Genomic DNA, 19,938 nt, shown 5'->3' with positions numbered 1-19,938 from the left:
TGCATATCTTCATCTTCGTTCAGAAAATCTAACCTCCCACAAACCATTTATTCTGATGCATACGGCTCGTGTAATCTTCCTAATTCAATCAAGATACTTTGTGCTTCCCTACAACATACAAAATACACATTAACTTTATTTTTTTTGCATGTTTTAAACTAGTACATCTTTGAAATGAGTGGTTATCCCAAAGAGTATGAGCAATTGAAGCAACTCCGAGAGACAGCACTGCAGAATACGAGGTTAAGTAAGTTACAGCTACACATAATTTATCTATTTGCATGTGTAAAATTAATTCTTATGAACTTATAATTACTAATTAGTTAACTGGATCAATCTTACAGCTTTTTTTAACTACCATGGTTTGTACAAAACATGTAGTTATAAGGATAATTATTAACTACCATGGTTTATACGCTCAAAGTAGTGAGTGATCCACTGATCGTACACCAAATTTTGAAGATAAACAGTGAACCCAAAAATTAAGAATTTGGTAAGCTCTAAAAACTAAGTGTCGTAACTAAGCTTGAAAAAGGACTAGCATTAGCATAGCTAATAAGAACCTGTAGGATTCCTATTGATGCTTTATGGCCCATGCCCTTGGTGATCTCAATTTTTGGTAGATGTGGACCAACCTAGTGCTCAATTCCATGCTATGAGTTTAAGCTAGTAAAATGGTGAAGTTAAAGTGCAAATTCTGCATAATTATGCACAATTTATAGAGGTTGCTGAAGCATGTTGATTTCCAAATTGGATAGGAAATACGATTTTTTTGAACTTATCGTAAACCTCAAATTCAACACAAGATGATACCCATTTAACTTTATCTTTGTAACTACCTTCTTGACTTTAAGATCTTTCTTAATGCAATATGATATTCAATGCCTTCGCAATTTTTGCTTTCATTTCTTTGTACTTGACCAATATCTATCGACACACTTAAATGTAAAAGCTTATGTGCAGCCGTTATTATATTTTTGGTAGAGATGGATATACTTATTGCTTAGTGTTTTAGCTGTTTTGGGACCTAGATTTTACACATAATCACGGTTTGCTTGGAGTTGAGTTGAGGTAGGCTAAATACTTTGTAATCCTTTGTTATTGCTAGTGTTGTTAATTTGAAGATTTTCATGATTGTGTTTGTATCTTACATTTGTAGCCATGCATTTACCTTAGTTTTTTGTTAAAAACTACTTGTAGACATTTATTGTGTTTATATATATATATATATATATATATATATATATATATATATATATATATAACTTCTTTTAGCCAAATATCAGTTTGATTATCAACAATAACATTAGTGTTATTTTTTAGGCTTTGCATTGAACCTTTTAACATTTATCATGTTCATGGCATTGTCTATTTATTTTGAATTTCTGATAGCAAATATTTTGCTTGCCCTTCTGTTGCTTTGTGTTTGTGCAAGTTCCTGTCTCTGAGTGGTGAATTGGATAAATATTTAGGATGTAAGATTATGGATTAGGCATAAACACAATTAGCAAATTGCTTCAAGGGTTTATGAATTGAGTTTAATTGATATCCATATGATGCCATCAAGTGATCAAATCCTAGTTTGGCAACTAGTAAATTATTGCATTTGATTGTCATATGCTTGTTCGTTGTCCTTGATATTTGAAAAAATGCTCTTGTTTAGATGTTTGAAAAAGTGTCTTGGTGAAGATTTTTTTGGATATGATGTTTCTATGTTTAGATGACATATGGAGTATGGATTAGGAAAAGTTAAGTGTATAGTCATATCACCACAAAATGAATTTTTATTAGATATAACAGGGACATATTCATCAACCCCCTTTTCCTAGAACAATAGTTTTTCATTGGATAATTCTAAGGTTTCTTTGGAAAAGCGGATATATTTCACTGATATGAAGTTGATACAATCAGGAGGGAGATTAATTCTGTAAACTAATATAGGCCTAAAAATCAGGGAAATAATTATTTCTGTAAATGCCATAGCCAAAAAATCAAAAGAAGGAAATACAATAGATTCTAATTACATCAAATCCTATTATTAATTGCACAAATTAGATCACATTAATTTTGATTGATTTCCATAGATCAAGTCTCTTGATTGCTTTACTTAATTTTCAACTTTCATATGATCATTATTGTTATTGTCCTTATTATTCCCTCTTTGTACAAGAGATTGTTTACATTTATTATCTATTAAATATATTCTAATACTTTTTTTATTAATTATTATTTCAATGTTAGTTGTTTTTTGTTTCTCTACAATAATAATATATTTTTGTTTTAGTGAATTATTTATATACCTCTCATGTGCTTGTGTTGATTATTAAATGTACAAATTCTTTCTTGTTTTCCTTACTTTGCAGTTTTGTATAAATTTTTTATTTAAAAATAATATGAAATTTTATACGTTGTTGTGCATGAAATATGAAATTTCTTGGTTTAAAAAATATAAAGAAAATAATATATATATATATATATATATATATATAATTTTTTAATAATAATATTTTCATTATTTTATTTTTCTTAAAAAAAGATTTATCTAAGATGATTCTTTGACAATCCATCTTAAAAGAGTATCTTTTTAATACGGTTATCTGAAAAATTATCTTATAAAGGTACTCTTTTAAGATCATTTTTAACTAAGAATTGTCTTGGAAGGGTATTCTTCTAAGACGGTTATACGAAGAATCATCTTAAAAAATATTATTTCTAAGACAATTTTTAACTACAAATCTTCTTAGATAGATATCATTTTCTAAGACGAATTTTTATGAAATCATTATCAAAAGTTTTGACATTCAATGATGTTATGTTCAAAGATCGATCAAAATCGTCTTTGAATATCTTTTACAATGGTCTTTGTATACAATGATAGTTGAATACTTGTTTAAGTATGGGGTTTATTTTATACAAGTTACAAAACTTTACCTTAAATTATAATCTAAAAATAGACAAATAAAAAGATAAAATGTGAAAATTGAAAATTAAATAATAAATACGAAATTACATCTAACATAAAAAACCTAGTATAATATATCATTCAAGCAAGGTGATCTACTGTAAATCATATCCTTGAACCTTATTAAATACAGACAATCCACGACTGCAAAGAAACAATGGGCAATGCAGTGAGTTCATCATATTATATTATAGCTTTTATTTTAAAATTATAACTATGTATAAAAATGATTGAAGGTACAGGATTCTTCTGCTGTTTTTTGGTTTTTACTGCAGAAGATCGGGATCCTTATTTTTTTTTCATATTATTTTAAAGTTTTAAAATTTGTAAAGAAAACTTTTTGACTAGTGAAGCTGCTAACGTTAATTTAATAATTTATTCATTGCGAGGTAGGCATGTTTTTCCATAATAAACAATGTCGCCACTTTCATCACATGGCACCCAAAGAAGGCAACGCCAAAGGTTACAATTTTAGGACATCAGTTTCCTTCTATTGCATCAATGTCTCCATGATGTGCTCATTAGATCTCATTTCCTTTCTCTAGCACTCATTTTTTTATACATGCCTCTGACCATTCTTTTCAGCACAATTACCGTTTTGCCCATTATGATTTTAAATCTTAATTTTAATTATTTATAAATTAAATTTACATATTTTTTTCTTTAGTTTTTTATAGTTCAAAATTATTTTCTTAGAATTTAATACTATTTTCCTAAATTTAAACTATTTATATTTTATTTAAAATAAAAATTTATAAAACTAAATGTATGTCAATGACTCAATGTACAAAATTACACATACAGTGGTAGTAACACAGGTACACTTTCAACGGATATGAGTATTTTCTTTTGATTTTCGCTAACAAGTTTGAGTGGTCATTTTTATTTTTTAGTGGAAATTTCCTATTCTTATTTTAAACTATTTTTTAATAACCTTGTTAATAATATCGTAACTCAAGTAGTCGGTAGTGTATAATTTCATTCATGAGAGATACTAATACATAAATCATTATTTCTAGTCAAGAATTATATAATTAAAGAGGATTTTAATTAATCAGTATTTCTGCTTAAAATTTTGTGAGTAATTAAAACAAAAACTTTACTATCATATTTGACTTAAAAGGGAAGTGAGACATCATGCAAGCTTTGATATCACATAGATAAGTATTGCGATTTACAAATTTAAAATGGGTATTTTATTAAGTTGACTAAAAAGGGAAAATAGTTATTTTTTTTCTATAGTGAAATTAGTTCATCTGATTAATCTATTCTAATAATTAATAAGAAAATTCATATTTAGTGTACACATTTTTAGACCGTTTCGTCCTTCAATCAATTCTAAAAATCACAGTACATATTATAAAAAAAAAATAACTCCTTAATCATGGCGATAATTTACATCTCTTAACCATTTTTTAATTAAAAACTAATCCAAATATATAATTAAATCTAACTTTAAAAAATAAAAAAATATTGTTAGGTGCTTTTTTTCAACTAATTATTATTATTGAAATGGAATAATAATAATAATAATAATAATAATAATAATAATAATAAGATAGTAATATTAAAACATGTATGCATTCCAGTGTTTCTTCCTGACTTAAATATAAGTAAAACATACTCAAATTTGATAGACTAAACAATAAACAAAATTTAAAAAATTAATTTATTTTATTTTATTTTATTTCATTTTTTTCAAAAATATCCTTAAATTTAAATTTGAGCATCGTCTCCAATAAATATAAAAATGATAATGTGAGAAACATATATATTTTTTTTGTGTTAAATTAAGAAAAGCCGTCTCCAACTACTTAAAATTAAACTAACTTTACAAACATTTTTAATCAGTATGACATTAAATATTTTTTTTCTTATAACCGTCATAAATATTTATTACTACCATATGAATGAACTGTAAACTAATAGTATATTTAATGATCCTGCCAAGTACAAAACTGAATCAAGGGTACCTTAGTAAAAAGCAACATTCTTTGTAGGATATTGATAGAAGAACAAATCAAGACGAGGTTGTTGTTGTCAAGAGGCGAGAACATCAAGAAACAGAAAAGTGCAAAATGGCTAGATTCACGGCGTTCATATCTATGTTGAGCATTGTTCTTCTAAGGAAGTGTATTCACATGTACAATGAATATGCACCTATGTTGATGGACATGGCTTTCGTTTTGATGTCGTCGGTGAGATTTTCCGGCTCGCGGCGTTTCCGGCCAACCGAAGCAGTTTCCGGCAGGATTCTTACTCCCATGATGACATCAATGATGGGTAGGCCCGATCGCATATAGATCATATATACATGCACTATGTTTTGATTGCTCTATTTAATTTTTCCCATAGGATAATTAAAATTGATGGTGAATTTTGTGACACTTATAATTTTGATTAAAAGTTTAACTATTGTTTTAATCTCCTTGTTCTTAACTGTCTTAATTATTTAGTCCATATCCTCTTTTGCTATAGTATATGTTAATTGTATGGTGCAACGATCCTTTAAGTATTTGCAATAAATTAAACTTGCCAAATAGTACCATTTAACGGTTGCTTTTGCATAAACAGACTCAGGTGATTTCGATATATAGACTTTCATATGTCTGTGTGTAGGTTCCGTTTATATATCAAATGTAAGACATAATAGAAATTTTCAAAATTTATCTTAGTATATAAAGAGCTAGAACTTAAGTTGAAGCTTCATGGTGTGTGGGATGTTTTAGTGAGAGCCTAGAGGTGTATAAAAAATCTTTCCCCAAAATTATGTCATGTAGGATTTGCATTTTGCAGTCCGTCGCATGTATCTGATGTGCTCTAAAAGATGGCAAGTCTGAAACTATCAAATCCAAAAACAAAGTAAGAGAAAGTAATAAGACATGATGAAAATGGGGAAAACATATTCATATGTAATTAATGTGTGCCCAAGCACACTGATAATGGAAAATAAAGAGAGATTAATGAGAAAATACATGAAAGAGATAGTAAAAGTTATAAATATATTTAGATCAAAATTGAAGTTGTGTGAAATATCTAGGGCAGCCATGGAAATTGTATATAGAATGAGCTAAATGAGGATTCACAAACAAAAACTTGTGGCAGTTTATAGTGTGATCTCATTAATTCATACAGTTTTCACTTAATTTCCTCCCATTAATTACTTTGAGACTCCACCACAACTCTCATAACTCATAAGTCACAATTGAACTTCCTCCATTCTCTCCTTAAATGTGGATCTCAACACAGTACGTTTCCCCTTAAGTGAAATTAAGCTTTTGTGAATATTTGTTAGGTTATCTCAATAAGAGGCTGTTGTGGATATATACTTTTGTTCAGTTTTTGTTGGGGAAAACTATATATACTTATATAGCCTTTAATCTTATTGAGGATATATACCATATATCCCTTCACATGCTTAGGTATATAAATATAAGAAGGAATGATAGTGATACTCTTCTGTGATGGGTTAAAATTTATTAAAAATTATTAATTTTGATAAATTTTATTTCTTATTTAATATAAATAAGGAAAGAAAAATATTACCTAAGAAAATAAAATCTACCAAAATTAGTAATTTTCAATAATTTATAACTAATATATGAAAGAGAGTGTCAAAAAAGAGTATTATTTCTTAAATATAAACACTTGAAAAATTAGGTCTAAAGCACCATAAATAATTGCTGGAGATTTAAAACATGCAAACATTTATGGATGGGAAGAGTCGAATCTACTATCAAATTAAACAAGTCTAGCATGATAGTAGTTCACTTACAAGAAAATAGTTATAACTCCTTTTTTTTTAATATGCACATGCTTATTTTTAGTTAAAATATGTTAACAATTAACCCGAGTATTTTAATTTAGGGTCTTTAGTTGTAACTTATTAACATACTCAAACTAAAAAATAAATGTGTATTAATTAACAAATTTCAAAAACATTTGCTAATATACATTTTTAATTGACATATGCTACCAAGCTATACCATCGATTTATTTTAAGATAATTCGGTTATAACTTATTGACGTACTTCAACTATAAAATGAGTAAGTGCACTAGAATTTAAATGCAATACATGTGAAAACAAGCTACATCATCAGTTTATTTTAAGATAATCTTCTGTTATAATATATTAATGTACTTCAACTAAAAAATGGGTGAATCTATTAGAATATTCTAGATGTAATGCAAGTGAAAAAAGCACGTCTAACTTAGCTCGGTTGATCGAAAAAAAACTAAAAAAAATCATATTATGTTGTTTTCTTTCTAATGTCACACTTTAACTTACTCATTCAGACTCAAATACAAGTATAAAAAAGTCTATGTTTGGTAGATGGTAATATAAGTAAATTTTAATTAATTTAATCTTATTTAATGTCATTGTTATGATAATACCCTTATGTTAATTCAAATATGAACATCATCTCCAATAAATATAATTGAGGGTAGTTTAGGAAATATAATTCTTTTTTATATATGAAATATAAAAAAAATAAATTAACTTAACTAACATCCTTAACTAGTATAATATTGGGTATTTTTACTAATATTAGTATATTTTTTAACCTCATGTTGTGTGTTTTGTTCTCTTTCCAAAGTATACTAAACATAAGAACTGAAGTCGCATACTATGTTGGATTCCGTTTCAATCTGTGTACCTAAAGCTAATTTAGCGTTTTAGATAATTTAGTCGTAACTTGAGGCTCGGTTTAATTCCCACACCTGTAATCTGCAACCGAAATTATCCATAAGTTAAACCGAAGAAGAAATAATGCGGCCATATTAAAACAATACATAACTAATAGGGTCTAACTTATTTGATTAAGCAGAATTTATAGGTGTATTAAATCCTTTAATATTATATTTAAAATTCCTACATATTATAAAACAATACAATATAGAACGATAAAAAAAAAAATACAACATGGAGCATCAACTCCTGGAAGCCTGAAACACAATTATATGCTGTTTCTACTATTCAATGATTAATCCAGCCTTACTATTATTGATTTTTTTTTTTTTTGTAAAGAGTTAAAATTCGATCTTCACTTTAAACCTTTACCAGCTTGTGATAGTTGCAGACTCAAATTAACAAGGATTAAGCTTGGTGTATAAGCTTTATGCTAAGATATGATCAGTTTGTTCACGTTTATACCGTTTGCACAGAAGCATCACTGAAGATCCATTCTCCGTAAGGTTTAATTCAATAATTACTCATAGAAAACATGTCACAAAAACAAAAACTCATCTTTGGTAGAAAGATCCAGACCGTGAAAGTTTGCTACTGAAAGGTAGCCCACAAATGTGGTGCTTCAAATTTACTGAAAGCATATCATATCTAGACTTATTTTATATCATCCTTTCTTTATCTATTTAAACTATCAGATTTTGAGAAATTGATTGATTAATCAATGCTTAAATTAGTTTTTTGATTTTGCAATTTATTTTTAGATTCAATTGAATTAGTATGAATCAATTTTAAAAATTAGAGGACTAAATTGAATCCGAACAAAATTAGAGAACCAAATCACTTAAATAATAAATTAGATGACAAAAAATAAATTTAACCTTAATTAATTAATAAAACAAATTAAGGTGGGTAGGCGTAACTCAACACAGATAAACAATGATGTAAAACGGAATTTGGTCCCATGAGCTACCAATAGAACTGTGTCACAACTCAAATAGATAAGGTAAACAAACATTTTATGGTGAAGCTTTGTTCCATACCCATATGTCGTGGGGCTGGGACATACTTTATAATAGAAGCTGAATAGAGAAAACGAAATAATTTTCTTTTTTTCTAAAAAATAGTGCTGTGTTATTTGCTAGAAACTTCCAATTGCCAAATTACCAGTCCTGGCATAATATAGCGATCTGTCAACAATAATAAGTTATGAAGTACGGACACTTCAACCCCTTGCTGTGTTCGGTGTTCGACACGCGTCCGTGTCAGTGTCCGACACCGACACGACGTCCATACTATGTTTTATATTTTAGACATTACAGGTGTTTACGTATCCGTGTCGTGTCTAGTGTCCGTGTGGATGTCGGTGCTTCGTAAATAATAAGTAAAGAGAGATGGGGTCATGGGAAATGATAGACACGAGTGAAAACGATATTAAGCAAATAAAATGCCATGAAAAGAGATAAACAACAAAACAAGAGACAACAACTTGTTGGCTCATGCATATCCCACGATCATAGTAGATTCGTGTTTAGCTATAAAAGTCTGCATCTATGTAAATTTTACCAATTATGAACATGACATAATACAATTTCTCTTATGATATAATAAACTTTTATTAAAGCCAGGATCTTGGCTATAAGCTTCACATTCTAGACAAGGTCAAGTCCATTGCGTCTGCTACAAAGTCTGCAACCAACAGAATAATGCACAAGTTCTAAGTAACAGAAACAAGTGCATGATGTATAGTGTTAAACAAATAGAGACATTGAGACCGAGTCTAACCTGCATCTTCTTTGGTGAAACACAAGGGAGGTGTAATTCTGAAGACATTTCCATAGTAACCACCCTTACCAATAAGTACTCCTAGTTCTGTGGTAATTCAGAATGACCGGTTAGTAATAATATAGAAGAAAACTATAGCTAGAACCAAAATATATGTCTAGACTAGAGGGATATGGATTTTACCTTTCATTTGGTCCATTACATGCAATGTTTCATTTTTTGCTGGAGTTTTAAGTTCACGATCAGTGACAAGTTCAACTCCTAGCATTAGGCCTCTTCCTCTGACATCACCAATTACTGCAGAAGAAACCAAGTTTGGTTATAAAATTGGTATGAAAAAAATGAAGTCATGATTGTTTTGTGTCTCTAATGACTCATAAGAAAGGGTGAAAATTTTACATTCATATTTGTCCTTGAGGGCAGTGAGCCTTTCTTTCAAATGGGATCCAACCACAAACGCGTTCTGTTGAAGCTGCTCTTTCTCTATTACTTTCAAAACAGCCAACCCTGCAGCAGTGCAAACAGGGTTGCCACCAAAGGTGTTGAAGTAACTCCGGCGGGTTAAGACCTCTGCAATCTCTGGAGTAGTTACAACAGCACCAAGGGGAATGCCATTTCCAATGCCCTTCCAAATTAGAATAAAGAAAGAAAGCAAACAAATTAGACATTCATGCAATCACAAAAGTTTATGCCATGTGATCATTTCATGATCAAATAAATAAGCATTTTTTGGTGCATGTTGTATGGTTGTAGAAAGTATTAGTAATCAACTTAACCAACAAGGTTACTAAAAAACAGTCCGTGATTACAATTTCAGCCACAACATGAAGGATTTTGGATTCTCCACAACCACACTGTGACTGCAATTGTAGCTACATCAGTCTGCAATTTCGCGCGATATCAAGGATCACAACTGTGATTGCAACCGCAATTTAAAACTTTGTTAACCAGTCTCATACCTCCGACACCAACAGAAAAGTTACCTTAGCTATTGTGACTATGTCAGGAACAACATTGTGGGCCTCAAATCCCCAGAAATGGCTACCAGTGCGACCAAAGCCAGCCTGAACCTCATCAGCAATAAAAAGTCCTCCTGCTTTTTTAATGGCATTGTACACAACTGGCAAGTAACCAGGAGCCAATTCAATGATACCCCCCACTCCCTATCACAAACAAAAAACAGTATCAAGGTGTGTTATTGTTTTTCATTTATTCCTTTAATCATAAATTAATTTATTACATCTTGTTACTTACTCAGGACATGCTACAATTAAAAAAAGAAAAGAAAAAGCAAAAAAGAAGAAGAAAGTTGGATCTGTCTATAATATGCATTTTGGCTTGATACCTGTATGGCTTCAGATATGAAGGCTGCAACATTTCCAGAAGTTCCAAAGTTAATGATATCTTGGACATCTCTTGCATACTTCTCTCCATCAGAACCGAAAATGCCTCGATAAGGGTCTGGATTTACTGCATGATGAACGCCACTCTTTTGACAATACCAGCACAAGAACATATTAGATAAACAGTGTATTACTTAATTACATTTGAAATTCAGATTCATAGCCAAATGGTTGAGGATTACAACAGACAGAACAAGCAAAACCAACAAATGATACATAACATGCTGGTTTAATAAAGTTAATTGAGTTTGTAGTTGTTGCTTTTAAACAATTTTAGTTTTAGTTCTTACATTATAGATTTTGTTCATAGATTAGACATTCATGAGTAGTCTGATAATAAATCATCCAATAAATTAACCCAACAACAATTACTAAATTATACACTATGTTTTACTATATAACTAGTCAATATAAAATTTCCAACCCAATATAAATTACGTACTAAAGTCCATTTTAAATATTAACATCCCTCTCGTGGCTGATGTGTAGCTACCTGTGATCCGTGACAGCAGTCCACTATTGTAGCTAAACAGTGATGTTGATTGTGGAAAGTTCAGTTAAAAAATGAGTTAGCAACCAAGATGTGACAATCCACTCAGCTATGTCATCAATTAGGTGCACTTGGGGCCTGGTTGATCTTTAAATTATTATTTTTTTCAAAGAATTAAAGAAAATAGTTGTTTTATTTTTCTTAACATTTTTTTAACACTACTTGTATAATTACTTTTCGTTTGTTTTGTGGTTAATATCTGTACAGGATTTCATGTAAGTAGTACCAATTCCTATATAGAATTTATAGAATAGAAAAGAAGAATCATATATAAAATTTAAAAATGAAACTAATAAATACTTAGCTTATACCTGCACTACATTAAATTTCCAGATGCTTTGAGCTGTGGCTGCCATTGTCCCAGTTGCATTACCATGGTAAGCATTCCTTAGAGATATTATGTCATGGCACCCGGTGTACAACCTTGCTATCAACATGGCCAATTCGTTTGCTTCTGTTCCAGAGTTTGTGAAAAACACCACCTGGTGAAATATATAATAAACAAAGACAAAAGATTTATTATTTCAAATCATCATCAAATAAATATAGATATCTTTACTAATTCTATTTTCACGAACCACTTTCACTCATTATCAGATTGAAAGGTTACTAAAAAATATATCTAATATTGAAACAGTATCTAGTAAATTTATTGTACTAGTAATTTCAAACGTGATTCTCTAATTAAAGTTAAATTAAGAAATATACAGTTAAGCAAATATAATAAGTTGCCAAATATTATTCATATAAAAAAATTTAATCTTATATATTTATTAGCTGTTATGTGATATTACAATTAGATTATGCTTAAATAATCGAGATGTGTGTAAGATTTATTTTTTTATGTCATGGTGGGAAAAAAAATTTACGCACATCTCAATTAATTTACTATATCAATCAAGTCGAAAGTAAACTATTCAATTAAAATTTAAGATTATGAAAAGTAAAGCATTGCAGTTGAACCTTTGATAAACTAACAAAATTAAACTTGAATATATAAGAATGAGATACCCTAATCTAGTTCACATATTTATATTATTAGCCCGAACTGATATTTCATAATTTGCAATATAATTTTTTTTAGTACTATATATTTTTTCATCAATAAAAGTCCATCCTGTTGATATAAACTTAACAGGGATCGTTCATATATCCATCAAATGACAATGATATGCATATTATTTATTGTTTGGTACAAAACCATGTGCTGGCATCATACCATGCCACGCAACCAGTGGCATCTCAGTCCCATGAACCCCATTAACATACTTATATATATATATATATATATATATATATATATATATATATATATATATATATATATATGGACAAAGAAAACAATATTTTAAAAATAAAATAACAAATTCTACCTCTATCATTAAAACATGCCCATCTCTTACGTGGCACCTGCTCCCAAAATTTTGAATTTCGTATCTAACATCTAATGAATATTGGAGCTAAGGATCCTCAAATTTTGGAGTACGAACAGCTATTATTTGTCTGGGTGATTTCTTTGTCTATTGGAGCCCATACCAAATTAACAAAACTCATTTTAGTTACACCTTCTCAAAAAAAGTAGTTCAGTAAAAGGTACATGTTAACACGAATAATTGTTTAAGTAGTTACAACTATTATTGTTTAAGTAGTAGTCAAATACCTTATAAGATTAAATTTTCCTCGATAATCAAGGAATTATTAAAATTTTAAATCCGAGCAAAAGTAACTTTGTACAAAACTCCTTAGTTTTGGTTCGCTTTATTTTATTTTTTCTTTCTAAACAGAGCAGTAAATAAAAATGTTTTTTAAAACACTTTTTTATTGACTCTCAGCCTCTAATGATTCACAATGAATAATTCATACCATCTTTGATCTTAAAATAAAAATTTAACTTTTTTCCCCTCATACAATGAATTCAAGTTCCGCCACTGCTTAATATCCAGAATCCCTATTGGTTTGGAAATCCAACTAATGATATAATTTTATATTTGCAAATGAGAATAAAGAAACAATTATTGTTAACGTTGAAAGTAACGTTTCCCATTCACTTTTGTCTTCATTTAAATCATTACAATTTTTTAACATAAAAATTATGACAATTATGCAAGTTTTAAAACAAAAAAAAATTAAAAATCCAGTTTTAATATTTAAAAAAACAAAAAAAACTCTAAAAAAATCCAGTTTTCATATTTAACAATAATAAATTTATAGTTAAAAATATTTTTTCTTTCAAATAACTAAAATTAAATATAGACAGAGACTAAACTAAATAATTGATACACTTGTGCAGGACTCCAACATGTTAAAGAGTTCACACGTTACACGTTACATGTACATGAATCAAACGAGTAATTAAAAATATATTTGTTTGCTTAAACGTTAGAGGAGAGTGACACACATCCATCTAATGCAAAGAATACTAATTTTTGCATCAAACTAAAACATGTATAGAGACCAGAATAAAAAAAATTACATGTGAATTAAGAATAAAACATGTTTAAAAGCTAATATTTATAATAATCAAATGAGTAATTAAACCAAATAAAATAATTAAGGATATGTAACGAGAAGAGTGCGGGAAAAGGAGGCAAACCTTGAGATCACTGGGAAGTTTTGAGGCCAAAGCTTGAGCGAAATCGGTGATGGCGTGGTTAAGGTAGAGAACAGTGGAGTGCTGCAACTTCTTGGTTTGGTTGACTATGGCCTCCACCACATCATGGTGACAGTGCCCGCAGCACACCGTAGCAATCCCTCCGAATGCATCCACGTACCTTCTCCCCTTCTCGTCGAACAGGTACTGTTTCTTACCCTCCACTATGTTCACCTGCACCACCACCCCCACACAACCATTTCTTTTAATTCTTTCTCATTCATCAAGATTAAATGTGTATTGGTTTTTAGTAATTATATAACTTATTCATTACTTACACTTTTAAATTTTGTAAATCTAAATTACGAGACTTTGTAACTGAATTTGTTTAATTAACTACGAAAACATTTATCAAATGGTATATCATCGTGTTTGTTTTGTTGTTTCAAATGCTGTGATGACATGAAGTCCAATCCACTTTCACCATAAAAGCAAGGAAGATGTTTTCTGAAAACAAGGGTTGAATGTAACCAATATTGCGTGTATGAATTATTTTTGGTGGATTTGTTTTAATGCAGCACGCAGTTTAATCACAAATAACATGAATTCATAACAATTAAATTCATTTCAATTACTTTCACTTGCTGTCTACTAAATAAATAAATAAATAATTGCTAAAACTTTCAAATTATAACAATTTAATTAAAAATTAATATGTAGCATTGACACATAAAATACCAACTTGTCAACAAATAAGAAGTATATTTATATTAATAAATAAAGTAAATAATATATACTTGTCCTAAATACTAACAGTGTAAATATTTGCAGTAAAAATACAATGTAAATATTTTTTTTTCTTGAAAAACAGTTTAAAATTTATTAAATCTTAAAATTTTGTATTACAAAATTAAATAAAAAATTCTAAGATTAACTGGTTCACATGGTAAAAACTTTTAAATGATGAGTTACTTATACACTACTCAAGTGGATCAACGTTAAACTCTCATAATTATTTGTCGGAAAATAATCGTGTGCAGCGCGGACTCACAGGGTTCTTGTATGAATGCAAGATGGAAGGACTAAGATACTCCCTGCGCTTCGCCAGAATCTCCTCAGCGGTGGGGCCCGCATATGGCGGCGGGGAGTAATCGAACGGTGGAAGCTCCGGCACGACCACGACTTCCTTTTCGGCGTCCACTGCCGACATAGAAAAGCTGCGCCGCCAGAGAAGCGGTGGCGATCGCCGCCGCACGAGCCTCGTCGCTAGGGATACCGCCATTTTCGCTACGTCGACTGAGAATTTTCCGGTGAAGGTTCCGATAACACAAACCCGACCCGAATCGGATGAGAGAGTGTGGAAATGGAGAATGAGGAAGAAGGAGGAATAGGAAAGTCTTATATAGGGAAATGAATGGTGAGAGGGTGATGATGAGGAGAGATATTATGTCATGGCACCCGGTGTACAACCTTGCTATCAACATGGCCAATTCGTTTGCTTCTTTTCCAGAGTTTGTGAAAAACACCACCTGGTGAAATATATAACAAACAAAGACAAAAGGTTTATTATTTCAAATAATCATCACATAAATATAGATATCTTTACTAATTCTATTTTCACGAGCCACTTTCACTCATTATCATCAAATTGAAAGGTTACTAAAAAAATATATCTAACATTGAAACAGTATCTAGTAAATCTATTGTACTAGTAATTTCAAACGTGATTCTCTAATTAAAATTAAATTAAGTAATATACAGTTAAGCAAATATAATCAGTTGCCAAATATTATTCATATAAAAAAAATTTAATCATATATATTTATTAGTTGTTGAGTGATATTACAATTAGATTATGCTTAAATAATCGAGATGTGTGTAAGATTTGTTTTTTATGTCATGGTGGGAAAAAAATTTACGCACATCTCAATTAATTTACTATATCAATCAAGTCGAAAGCAAACTATTCACATTAAAATTTAAGATTATGAAAAGTAAAGCATTGCAGTTGAACCTTTAATAAACTAACAAAATTAAACTTGAATATATAAGAATGAGATAACCTAATCTAGTTCACATATTTATATTATTAGCCCGAACTGATATTTCATAATTTGCAATATAGTTTTTTTTAGTACTATATATTTTTTCATCAATAAAAGTCCATCCTGTTGATATAAACTTAACAGGGATCGTTCATATATCCATCAAATGTCAATGATATGCATATTATTTATTGTTTGGTACAAAACCATGTGCTAGCATCATACCATGCCACGCAACCAGTGGCATCTCAGTCCCATGAACCCCATTAACATATATATATATATATATATATATATATATGGACACAGAAAGCAATATTTTAAAAATAAAATAACAAACTCTACCTCTATCATTAAAACATGCCCATCTCTTGGGACAGTGGCTTACGTGGCACCTGCTCCCAAAATTTTGAATTTCATATCTAACATCTAATGGTTATTGGAGCTAAGGATCCTCCAATTTTGGAGTAAGAACAACTATTATTTGTCTGGGTGATTTCTTTGTCTATTGGAGCCCGTACCAAATTAACAAAATTCATTTTAGTTACACCTTCTCAAAAAAAGTAGTTCAGTCAAAAGGTACATGTTAACACGAATTATTGTTTAAGTAGTTACAACTATTATTGTTTAAGTAGTAGTCAAATACCTTATAAGATTAAAACACTTTTTTATAGACTCTCAGCCTCTAATGATTCACAATGAATAATTCATACCATCTTTGATCTTAAAATAAAAATATAATTTTTCCCCTCATACAATGAATTCAAGTTCCGCCACTGCTTAATAAAAACAAAATCTCATGTATCCAGAATCCCTATTGGTTTGGAAATCCAGCTAATGATATAATTTTATATTTGCAAATGAGAATAAAGAAACAATTATTGTTAACGTTGAAAGTAACGTTTCTCATTCACTTTTGTCTTCATTTAAATCATTACAATTTTTTAACATAAAAATTATGACAATTATGCAAGTTTTAAAACAAAAAATATTTTAAAAATCCAGTTTTAATATTTAAAAAACTCTAAAAAAATCCAGTTTTCATATTTAACAATAATAAATTTATAGTTAAAAATATTTTTTCTTTCAAATAACTAAAATTAAATATAGACAGAGACTAAACTAAATAATTGATACACTTGTGCCGGACTCCAACATGTTAAAGAGTTCACACGTTACACGTTACATGTACATGAATCAAACGAGTAATTAAAAATATATTTGTTTGCTTAAACGTTAAAGGAGAGTGACACACGTCCATCTAATGCAAAGAATACTAATTTTTGCATCAAACTAAAACATGTATAGAGACCAGAATAAAAAAAATTACATGTGAATTAAGGATAAAACATGTTTAAAAGTTAATATGTATAATCAAACGAGTAATTAAACCAAATAAAATAATTAAGGATTTGTAACGAGAAGAGTGTGGGAAAAGGAGGCAAACCTTGAGATCACCGGAAAGTTGGGAGGCCAAAGCTTGAGCGAAATCGGTGATGGCGTGGTTAAGGTAGAGAACAGTGGAGTGCTGCAACTTCTTGGTTTGGTTGGCTATGGCCTCCACCACATCATGGTGACAGTGCCCGCAGCACACCCTAGCAATCCCTCCGAACTACCTTTTCCCCTTCTCGTCGAACAGGTACTGCTTCTTACCCTCCACTATGTTCACCTGCACCACCACCCCCACACAACCATTTCTTTTAATTCTTTCTCATTCATCAAGATTAAATATGTATTGGTTTTTAGTAATTATATAACTTATTCATTACTTACACTTTTAAATTTTGTAAACGTAAATTACGAGACTTTGTAACTGAATTTGTTTAATTAACTACGAAAACATTTATCGAATGATACATCATCATGTTTGTTTTGTTGTTTCAAATGCTGTGATGACATGAAGTCCAATTCACTTTCACCGTAAAAGCAAGGAAGATGTTTTCTGAAAACAAGGGTTGAATGTAACCAATATTGCGTGTATTGAATATTTTTGGTGGATTTGTTTTAATGCAGCACGCAGTTTAATCACAAATAACATGAATTCATAACAATTAAATTCATTTTTTTAGAGTGTTGTGCAATCAATATTGTCAATAACTTGTACACAAAGATTTTTAATTACTCACTTGCTGTCTACTAAATAAATAATTGCTAAAACTTTCAATTTATAACAATTTAATTAAAAATTAATATGTACCATTGACACATAAAATATCAACTTGTCAACAAATAATAAGTATATTTATATTAATAAATAAAGTAAATAATACTTGTCCTAAATACTAATAGTGTAAATATTTGCAGTAAAAATACAATGTAAATATTTTTTTCTTAAAAAATAATTTAAATATTTATTAAATCTTAAAATTTCATGTTGAGCCAAGATTAGATTTTTCTTCACAAAAGAATGAGTTTCTTGTATGAACAAGAATAAGCAAAATGCAAAAAAAAAAAAATGAACCAAAAAAACTGCACAGAACTCAGTAGCCACTTTTATTCAATTTCTGCAGAATTTTCTATGTACAGAACTCTCTACAAAATTAGGCTATGCAAGAAGAAGAAATAGAAGTACTATTTCTAGCCCAACTAACACAACCAACTTAAAACTAATTAACTCTTACATGCTATAACAGAAAATAGAAAAATACTAAGTTGGTAAAGAGTAAAAGAACTAACTAATGGTTGTTAATGAACCAACATACAACAATTCTCCACCTTGGTTCAATAACAAAACATTAACAAAACCAGTGGTTGCTTCAGAAACAAGAGTTAATCACCCTTCAGCTGAATTAGGTCCAAACAATGGAAAAACTTGCTACTTGGAAAAGCCTTTGTGATCATATCAGAAGGATTGTGATCAGTTGAAATCTTCTTGACTATAACTGATCCTTGATCAATAACTTCTCTGATAAAATACAGTTTAATATCAATGTGCTTTGTCCTCTCATGATGCACAGAATTTTTGGATAAATCAATGGCACTTTGGTTGTCACAGTGTACTGTGATCACTTCATTTTGTATCTTTAGCTCCTTTGCAATGCCTTCAAGCCACGTAGATTCTTTCACAGTTTCTGTAAGAGCAATATACTCCGCTTCAGTGGTTGATAAACCCACTACCTTTTGAAGGCTAGCTTTCCAACTAATTCTAGTGCCAAAAGCAGTGAACACAAATCCTGTGAGAGATTTCCTTGAATCTAAACAGCCAGCATAATCAGAATCTACAAAACCTTCAATAGCAACTGTTCTTTTGCTATTCCTAGCTCCACCATAAACCAGAACTCTTCCAAGTGATCCTCTGATATATCTGAGTATCCATTCCAGGGCTTGCCAATGTGCTTTGCCTGGATTTGCCATGAACCTACTTACTAAGCTCACTGTATTAGCTATGTCAGGGCGAGTACATACCATAGCATACATCAATGACCCTATAGCATTAGCATATGGAATACCTTTCATGTAAATTATATCATCATGTGTCTTAGGTGCTTGACTTGTACTGAGCTTAAACTGTTGTGACATAGGAGTAGTTACAGGTTTGGAATTTGACATTCCAAACCTTTCAAGAACTTTTCTGAGATATAACTCTTGGGACAAATACAACCATTTCCTTTTTCTGTCCCGTTTGATTTCTATTCCCAATATTCTCTTGGCTGCTCCCAAATCCTTCATTTCAAATTCCCTGCTCAACTCAGATTTCAATTTTTCAACATCACTCTTGTTGTTACTTGCTATCAAAATATCATCAACATATAATAGCAATACCCCAAATTCAACTTTTGAAGGAAATTTGAAGTAAACACAGTTATCATAGTGACTTCTATGAAACTGTATGTTAGCCATAAATTCATCAAATCTCCTATTCCATTGTCTTGAGGACTGTTTTAGACCATACAGGGATTTGTTTAATTTGCAAAC

General features: G+C 30.0%; 1 protein-coding gene and 2 long non-coding RNA genes across 3 annotated transcripts; 2 read left to right on the top strand and 1 right to left on the bottom strand.

Annotated features, from left to right (window-relative positions):
- Positions 1-5,111: 5,111 nt before the first annotated feature.
- Positions 5,112-11,091, top strand: LOC121174649 (uncharacterized). Its single transcript, XR_005890877.1, has 2 exons — positions 5,112-5,245; positions 10,253-11,091. It is a non-coding gene; the product is annotated as an uncharacterized lncRNA (long non-coding RNA).
- LOC100170738 (alanine--glyoxylate aminotransferase 2 homolog 3, mitochondrial) lies at positions 9,074-15,342 on the bottom strand. Its single transcript, XM_003522085.4, has 9 exons — positions 15,030-15,342; positions 13,982-14,212; positions 11,700-11,870; positions 10,781-10,924; positions 10,419-10,598; positions 9,835-10,060; positions 9,619-9,732; positions 9,436-9,522; positions 9,074-9,339 (listed from the first exon to the last, which is right to left on the bottom strand). The coding sequence occupies exons 1-9, from the start codon at positions 15,258-15,260 to the stop codon at positions 9,296-9,298; spliced, it is 1,428 nt and encodes a 475-aa protein (XP_003522133.1). The 5' UTR covers positions 15,261-15,342; the 3' UTR covers positions 9,074-9,295.
- On the top strand, positions 13,985-15,587 carry LOC121174648 (uncharacterized). Its single transcript, XR_005890876.1, has 2 exons — positions 13,985-14,182; positions 15,019-15,587. It is a non-coding gene; the product is annotated as an uncharacterized lncRNA (long non-coding RNA).
- The last annotated feature ends 4,351 nt before the right edge of the window (positions 15,588-19,938 follow it).

The sequence above is a fragment of the Glycine max genome, chromosome 3 (genome assembly GCF_000004515.6).
Source record: "Glycine max cultivar Williams 82 chromosome 3, Glycine_max_v4.0, whole genome shotgun sequence".
In the NCBI taxonomy this organism is placed as follows: Eukaryota; Viridiplantae; Streptophyta; class Magnoliopsida; order Fabales; family Fabaceae; genus Glycine; species Glycine max.
The sequence above is the reverse complement of the archived record's forward strand: the minus strand, read 5'-3'. Positions and strand labels throughout refer to the sequence as shown.